The following is a 9443-nucleotide window of genomic DNA, read 5'->3' as shown; positions in this document are numbered from 1 at the left end:
TATCAATCGATGTAACCATCTAACAATGATGACCCGACGACCAGATGGATCGAAGTGTTGCAAAGCAACCTTCTAGAACCTACTGGCGTATGGTTATCGTATAATTCATCCCTTTGATCCAAATGCTCAAAGTGACTTAGGATTTAACTGTCAACCCTAATTAAGTTGACCACATTGTATTTCAACCTTTCAAATTCATCTCATGAATTACCTTGATCAAGATTTTACTAAATTAAAATATACTGATGTTGAAAAATATATTCTAAAAACCAATCGTCAATCTGTTGACGGTTAAGCAACCTTGTATTGTAATTGATTTGTTAATAAATAAAATATATTTTTGGTATTTTCATCATAAGTTTTTATCTTCTAATGAACTCCGTTGTTGTGATGAAGTCCTTAGGACTATTTAGGTTCGATAAAGAGAGGATTTATCGATTAGTCCTTAAAATTGTTCGTGATCAAATGATGGGCTGTTAATAAGGATGACAGCTTCTATCGAGCATAGATCACTGTAGGCCATATGGATTGATTGTCCTCTTAACCAAGGAGTGTGGAGACACTTGTATGGCATACAGATGAGATGTAAGGGTACATCATCATTGAACGTAACCAACTTTAGAGTATTCTGCTATCGAGAATGTCTCTGATGAGATATAAGTATAAGTATCCTTTAGACCTGAGATCGCCTCAGTGACTTGCAAGCAACTCACTGTGCTTTGGTACTGGACTAACTGAATTTCTAATTCAGTGATGGAAGGCTTCTGGGCACAGTCAAATACTTGTGAAGTCAGAGTGTGATCGAGATGGGATTGACCACTCCAAGAGTTGGAGAAGAATGAGTCACTGTATTTCAATTTAACAAAATCTTGACCAGGATAATCCATCAAATGGATTTGATATTTTGAAATACAATGTGGACAACCTGATCAGAGTTGATAGTTGAACTCTGAGATATCCTATGAGTATTTTGGTCAAAGGGATAAATTATATGGAAACTATATCCGCATGGGTTCTAAGGATGTTGTTCTACACATTCGACCTATCCAACCGTCGGGTACCACTGCTAGATGGTCACTTCGATTGGTACAAAAATTTATTTTTGTGCTACTAGTTTAGGTTCGGACCTATGAGGTCACACACATTAGAGATCATGATCCGACTGGATGGTTGATCAATGATTAAGAATCATTCTAGGGTTAAACGATCAATACGATTGACATTTAACCTAGTGCAAGTATTGCAGGAGGATCGATTAGTAATTTGATTGCTAATTGACTTAATTTGATTAAGCCAATGGACTGAGATTAAGTCTAATTGAATATAATTTAATTAGATTTAGTTTGATCTTGATTGGATCACATCCAATTGGTTTATTGGATAAGCCAAGTGCGAGAAAAAACTAGTCCTAGTCTAATTAGGACTTGGGTTAACCTAATTTTTAATTCGATTAAAAAATTAAATTAGATTTAAATCTAATTTAATTTGATTAAATTAGGTTCTTAATTGGGTTAAGACCTATTTTAATTGGGTTGATTTAGTTTTGGTTTGATTTGGTTTGAGAAACCAAATTTGAACAAGTCATAGATTGAATCCTAGTAAGATTAGGATTCTACCTTGTGCCACCTTAGCCCCCCACGCCCACTCTCTCTTATTTTATGTGACAAAACCTTCTCTCCCAGGCTTTCACGCATGCCCAAAGCTTTCTACTCTTTCTCTCTTACATGGAATGTAGTTGTGGATCAAGTCAAAGTAGGAATTAGTTTGGATTTCAAATTCTATGAGATAGAATTTTAGGAAACCAAAACTTTTTTCCTTATGGCACTGATTTTACCCAAATTTTTTTTGATATTTTTGTGGCTTTTATGGCATATATTGTGTGCCCTTTTCTGACAGTCCATGGTAGAAAAAGAAGGAGGGGGCACCCAAGAGTTGGGCACCACTTGTCTTGCTCTGTTTGGATTTTCCTTGACTAGGTATTTGACCTAGACAAGGATTCTTCATATCTCATTATTTAAGATGAATTTTATCTTGAAATTTTTGTGGATTACAAAGCATTAAGAGAACTTTGGGATGTGTGAAAATCAGGGGGAAAGAGTGTTGGGGCATAGAGATATAATAGATACAAAACTAAGCATCTAGGTGAGAGCAAAGAGAAGAAGAAGAGGGTCTTCTTCTAGGGTTGTTGAGTTCACCTCTTTTCTTTTTTCATCTGTAAGTTTTCTGAGAGTGTCTCACATCTAAAACTCTTTTTCTTACTTCTCATCTTTGAAAGAGTCCAAATCAAGAAGAAGGAGGTATCTGATCGACCATCAAAGAAGGATCAGCACAGTATTAGCATACTGTACTGATTTTTTGGATCAGGACTTCTGATCGTGATTCATGGGCTCGTATGGATGACTCCTAGAGGTCGGACGCATGTGCAGATCACAACATCATCCTCAAGTCCAGATCAGCAAAGTTAGAATATCTAACTTGCAAGGTAATAGATCTGATATATTATATTTTATTTACATTAGATGTAGTATAGAAACATGTTGATATGATCAACATGTAGTTCTTGCTTTTTATATTTTAATTTTTGATTTAATGTCATGTAATAATTATGTAATAGGATCTTAGATCTAGGGATTCTCTAATTTTATAAGATAAATTTTGATTTATTTTAGTCTTCTGCTATCTGATCTTGAAAAAGTTTCAAGATTTAACCCTGAAACCCTAGATCTGGTTCCTTCAACTGATGCATATTTTTTACCAATTCAGAGGGGTTAATTCTATCTTGACTCACACACCGACTTGATAAGTACTTGACGATACTTAGTATCCTTCTATCACTAAGTTAAAAACTCAGATAGTCCGGTATTAAAGTACAGTAAGTTGGTTACAAGTCACCGTGATGGTCTTAGGTCGGAGGGACACTTATACCCATACCCTTCACATGCTACTTTTGATAGCAGAGTGCTCGGCACATGATCACGTTCAATGCGAATGTACTCCTACATTCTATCTGCATGTCATAACAGTATCTCCACATTCCTTGGTTAAGAGAACAACCTACTCAAATGGCACACAACGACCTACACTTGATATCGCTATCATCCTAGTAATAGCGTATCATTTGGTCGCAAACAATTTTAAAGACTTAACGATAAATCTTTCTTTGTCAATTAATATATATAGTCCTAAGGACTTCATTACAACACAGGAGTTCAAAGATGATCAATTTGTAATAAAAATATCAAATAATTTTTATTAATAAAAATTCATATACAGTTTACAAGATGAGCACAATCATCTAACGATTGGCTTTGAGACATATTTTTTAACAAGAAGGACAAGGTTCAGTCGGTATGAGCCAACACAGCAAGGCAAAACTGATGATCAACTGAATAGAATTTGGAGCCAGCTGAGCAGGACATAGGCCGTAGTAGTCAAGAAGATTCTGGACGAACTTCGAAATTGAAAATCAAAGACCGGTCCAAAGATCTTCGACATAAAATGTGACCTGACTCGAAGGAGGAGAGTTAACCCGATCGTCCGTGCTAGGAGCAAAGAGTTGATATTGCTCTGGGATACGATACTGCTCCTGAAGCCATTCAACATTTGGTCTGGATAAGGAAGAAGTTTCTGTTTTCGAACCTGAAGGAGAGTTGTCGGCCAGATTCTTCGACCAACTATCCTGAGAAGAAGAAGCCCTAGCCATAAAGATGGAAAACTAGAGAAGAAAACCCTAAAACGAAAATGCAAAGGGGAGAAGGACCCAAGGAGAAGAACGAGAAAACTTGACCTGAAAGCTAAAAAAGGTGCGAAGAAGAAGACCCGAAAAACTCCTAGTACTGGGGCAACAGAAGCTTCTGTTGCAGAGGATGGTGACAAATGCAAAGTAAAAGTCTGACTGAAAGTGACCCCATATATATAGGATCCCTTAACGGTCAGGATGAAATTGGTTAAATCTGAATCTTCTCAGATATCGACACATGGCAATATCTAGACCGACCATTGGTCGGATGGTTCGATGCACCTGCTCCTGATTGTACCACCTCACCATTATTTGCATGAATAGCTTCGGCCCAATGATGTTTAGACATGTGGCCAAGATCTACTAGTCAGAATCAAATCGTCCGATGCTGAAATGATATCTGACGCCGAATTATCTTCCTGAAATAATGGCTCAATAATGATTTCACAGCTATCGAAACAACAAAATAGTCAAAAATCTCTTATACTCCAAAAAGTCATTAACATCAGCAGCCTAGTCGGGGCTCGAGACGACACGTAACAACTCTCTTCATCCAACGTGAAATCACATGATAATATACACGTCAGACCACCTTGGACTCGAGAGTGGGGGGCAACCATTAGGACTATTCAACCGACCCCTGACTTCGACTCTACATCAGCCTTATAAACACAAAACTCCGACTAACGATCAGCTAACCGATTGATAGTTAGCTATTATCAACTAACAACGGACAACCACCACAACTTGGTTAATCTCCGACCGAAGACCATTGACATATTAGAGTTATCGATCGATGCTCATTCAGATCTTTAGGACTACCGACTTGCCGCTATTATTGACATATAGTCGGCTTATCTTCTCAACTCATCTAACTGTTATAAACAGTTATCGACTACGTGTCACAATATTAGTGGGTATAAATGACCCATTAACTCCATGATTATGGCTCGATAATTTAACACCATAAAAAATGAGACTACGTGCTCGACGGTTACATCAGAATCATCTATAAAAGGGGAGGTAATAAGCAGCATGAGTAAGACAATTCTGGGTTAAGACTTTGTCACTCTAAATACTCTTTATCTACTGTTCACCAACCCTCTTACTGACTTAAGCATCGGAGGATCTCCGTCGGACACAATTCCGATCTGTGAGGACTTTTTTTTATAGGTTCTCTTTACCGATGACAAGCGACAGGAGATTGGCCGCAACATATACGTTCATGGTTCTATCCATTTTTGTATTTTGGATGGTTCTTGCTTCTCTTCTTACTGGATATTTCTTTTTTTTGCTGTCATTCTGGAATCTTTGTTGTCAAATGTATCATTCCTCCAAATAACTCAACTTAGTGCATATGTAGATATTATTCTTGAATCTTGCCAGCGCATAATTGACGTTTTGCTGGGTCTGCTTAGATGGGTTAAAGTTGCCCTTGCTTGAGAGACAGACTTTGATATGAGAAGAGTTAGTAATAAGTAGCCGTTGGAAGAGAGTAGTTGAGCCAAGGCAGGGTGAGGAGAATTAGTTGTAGGCTGTTAGTTGTTGTAACTGATTGTGCACATGTACTGGGTTTTCTTGGATGTATAAATGGATTGATTAGTAGTTGTACGCTCATTTGGGAACAATCTTGAGGAATAATACTTTTCTTTCTCTATGATTCTTTTCTTGTATGCTTCTTCCTTTTCTTCTCTGTTATTTTCTATATTTCTCTTATTTTTGGTTGCATCTATATCAAGTGGTATCAGAGCAGTTGTCCTCGGTCATGGCAGAGGAAACTCACTAACAGAAGTGGCGGAAAGAAATAGCCACCATGGTTTTGGAATAAGAAGCTCGATTACAGGACATGGTTACTAAGGCATTGATTGAAAGATTTCGGCGTGTAAGCGCTGAGCCAGTGGAAAGGAAAGATAGGGTGGAGGCGAATCAGGTGGAAGAATCTAATTCATGGGGAAATACAAGGAAGTTGGAATTTTCAAGATTTAGTGGTGAGGGTTTGGAAGGGTGGTTATTAAGGGTTGAATATTTCTTTGAGGTTGGAAAAGTACCAGCGGAAAATCGAGTTAAGATTGCGGCTTTGCACTTGGAGGGAAGGGCGATTCAGTGGCATCAAGGTCTTGTGAAGGTGAAGGGTAATGAAGTTTATGAGCGATGGGATGAATATGTGAATGCTCTGAGAGCTAGGTTTGGTAGCCATGCTTTTGATGACCCCACTGCTGAGTTGAGGAATCTGAAGTAGTTGGATTCTCTCCAAGATTATCTTGATGCATTTGATCAGATGTACCCAAAAGCAAGTATAACTAAAGAACAAGCCCTTGGTTTCTTTCTTTCTGGATTGAGTAATGAATTGCAAATGCCAATTAGGATGTTTAAACCCAAGATCTTAGATAAAGCATATTCATTAGCCAGACTACAAGAACTTACTGTTGCTGCCATTCAATAGAGACCTAGAACCCATACCAAATTACCTTTCAATTCTATCACCAGTTCCTTATATCACAAACCCTTAACCCTAACCACCTCTTCAAATCAAAACACCCAAAACTCAAATCAGAACGAATCATATATTCCAAGAAACCAACCAGGCCTTTTACCTGCCCCACATGTACCAAGATTGCCAAACTCCTCTGCTAAGCTTCCACATACCCTAGCCAGTAAAGAAATGGATGAGAAAAGGGCTAAAAACCTATGTTTTTGGCGTGATGGAAAATACATGCCAGGTCATAGGTGTAAGAAGAGACAAGTTTATCTTCTGGAAGTTAAAGATGTTATTGAAGAGGAGGAATTGGAGGCATTAGTGGAGGAGACTGGGAAGTAGAAGAAATTCAGGAGGGGTAATTGTCTTTGCATGCCATGTGGGGTACAGGGAGTAATCAAACAATGATGATTAAAGGGATGTGTGGGAAAAGAAGACTACATGTTTTAATAGACACAAGGAGTACCTATAATTTCTTGAATGAGCAGTTAGCCAAGAAACTTCAGTGTCCAATTTCGAAGGTGAATGGAATATGGGTGGAAGTGGCCAATGGTCAGGAACTTAAATGTGATGCAATATGTGTGGGATTTAAGTGGAAAATGCAACAACAGAATTTCCAAGCAGATGTGTATTTACTGCCTTTGCAAAGCTATGACCTGATTTTGGGTATCCAATGGCTTAAGATTTTGGATGATATAAGCTGGAATTTCACTGCACTTACAATGACTTTCCAATTGGATGGCCAAGTTCATTCTTTATATGGAGAGTTTTTTTCTTCTCAAGGGGAAAAGCAGCTTAATGCTCTTATTGTTGAGCAATTGGAATGGTTCCGGTTGCCATTTCATGAAGCTAATACAGACTTATTGCAACTGAATGCTGTACAAACACAACAGGAAGATTGGAAGGAATTGCAGGAACTGTTACAGCTGTATGCAGATATTTTTCAAGAGCCAAAGGGACTACCTCCTCAAAGGTCTCATGACCATAGAGTTCCTCTATTACCTGGGTCCTCTCCAGTCAATACAAGACTATGCAGGTATGCTTCTTTACAGAAGACTGTAATTGAGGAAATGGTTAAAGAGATGCTACAATCTGGTGTTATATAAGAAAGTTCCAGTCCCTATGCTAGTCCTGTGGTCTTGGTAAAGAAGAAAGACAATAGTTGGAGGATGTGTATAGACTATAGGGCATTGAACAATATTACAGTAAAGGATAAATTTCCAATTCCTTTAATTGAGGAATTATTGGAAGAATTGGAGGGTGCTGTGGTCTTTTCTAAAATAGACCTTAGATCTGGATACTGATAGGTGAGGATGCATCTAGATGATGTCCATAATACAGCCTTCAAAATACATGAAGGCCATTATGAATTCTTGGTTATGCCATTTGGTTTAACCAATACTCCTTTAACATTTCAATCCCTTATGAATTCTGTTTTTAGGGCATATTTGAGAAAATTTGTTTTGGTATTTTTCGATGATATACTGGTGTATGGTAAGAAGAGAGATGAACACTTGCATCATTTGCAACAAGTTTTACAAGTAATGAGGGACAACAATTTGTTTGCTAAGCAAAGTAAGTGTCATTTTGGGACTGAGAGCATGAAGTATTTGGGCCATATCATTGCATCAGATGGAGTGCATACTGATCCTAAAAAGATCCAGGTTGTTAGAGATTGGCTTATGCCTCAAAATGTCAAGCAACTCAGGAGTTTTTTGGATCTCACTGGGTATTACAGAAGGTTTGTGGCTGGAATTGGCAAGATAGCTAGACCTCTCACTGAGTTACTTAAGAAGGGCAATTTTCAGCGGAATTTAGAGGCTTAATTATCCTTTAATATTCTTAAGCAGGCTATGGTAACTGCCCCAATACTTTTCTTGCCTAATTTTTTCAAAACTTTTATTGTTGAAACTGATGCTTCAGGTGAGGGTATTTGTCACGCCCCCGACCCGAGATTGTGAATCGAGGGTCATGGCAACCGCCGCATACTTATAGAATACTTTTCCCATAAGCATGCAAGGCATCTCATCATGATATCTTCACAAACAGTTAAATAAATTTTTCTTTATTCAATAATCAAACCTTGGTTCAAATAACAAATCAAACTAAGTGTTCAAAAAAAAAGTAACTGTCTGACAAAGCCAATACTAAAAACAAAACTAAAGGTCTTGAATCAATTCTGAGAAAAATCCTAAATCAATGAGTTAACTCCATCTCTAATCGCTCTCCTAATCGAAATCCCACATCATGCTAATTTTTTGGATCTATAAGAAAAACATAAAACTTATCATGAGCTAAATAGCCCAGTAAGCAGTGTATACCTTTGTTGGTGCAAAAATCCGCCTGCGTCGGAGAAGCTGGAGTTGAGGAAGCCGCGGTCGCCGCCGGGACCTGCAAGGGAAGTCTAAACCGGAGGTGGGGTTGCTCCGGCAAGACCCTCCGACGCTCAAGTCAGTTCTCTGCCTCAACAAGAATGGAGTGCTCGAACGGAGAGTTTAGCAGAGTTTTGAGATAAGGCAAAAGGGCTTAAGGAATAACGTATCTGAGTTCCCCCTTTTATAGGCGGGGGAGGCAACGGACTGATGGCGACGTTTGTAACCGCCTGGTAGTGGGCCGTCCACGGTCAGGAGAAATGATTGCGAAAGATAATGGAGCAGACACGTGGGCATCACCTCGACTTGCCACGTGGAATCTGTTATGAGGGGTGGAGCAGCGTCCGTCGTCAGGAGAATCGCATGGTATCCGTCGCAAGAGGTGGAGCAGGTTTGTGGCCGTCACTGTGGCTTGCCAGGGGATAGTGGAGCTGTGCGGAGTCCGCCACAGGAAGTGGAGCAGGGCGACTATGGCTGCTGCGGCTTGTCAGAGAATGATGATACTGCGTGGAGTCCGCCACAGGAGGTGGAGCAGGGTCGTGGCCGCTTTGAGGGCCTGTCAGGGGTCGTGGATCTGTCGATTGAAGCTCGGTAACGGCCGGAGCCCAGTTTTTGTTGAGGTGCGGGTGAGGTCTTCCTGGTGGTAGGGGTCGTGGGCCGAGCCCGGCTCCCGTAGGAGTCCGGGCGGAGCTGCTCTGATGTCGATGGCGGAGTCCGGGCGGAGCTGCAGCTGCTGTCGGCGGTGGAGCCCGGCTCTCGTAAGAGTCCGGGCGGAGCTGCGCTGCAAACAAAGTTAAGGGCGAAACCCGGCTCCGATAGGAGTCCGGATTGAGCTTACCAGCAGTTGATACTGAGA

The 9443-nt window shown here is 39.9% G+C and overlaps 1 protein-coding gene across 1 annotated transcript; it reads left to right on the top strand.

The window, feature by feature from the left end:
- The first annotated feature begins 6634 nt into the window (after window positions 1-6634).
- Window positions 6635-8041, top strand: LOC140854370 (uncharacterized). The gene is made up of 2 exons (XM_073250260.1): window positions 6635-7251; window positions 7657-8041. The coding sequence occupies exons 1-2, from the start codon at window positions 6635-6637 to the stop codon at window positions 8039-8041; spliced, it is 1002 nt and encodes a 333-aa protein (XP_073106361.1).
- Window positions 8042-9443: the final 1402 nt, after the last annotated feature.

The sequence above is a fragment of the Elaeis guineensis genome, chromosome 16 (genome assembly GCF_000442705.2).
Source record: "Elaeis guineensis isolate ETL-2024a chromosome 16, EG11, whole genome shotgun sequence".
NCBI lineage: Eukaryota > Viridiplantae > Streptophyta > Magnoliopsida > Arecales > Arecaceae > Elaeis > Elaeis guineensis.
This window is presented reverse-complemented; position numbering and strand designations above follow the sequence as displayed.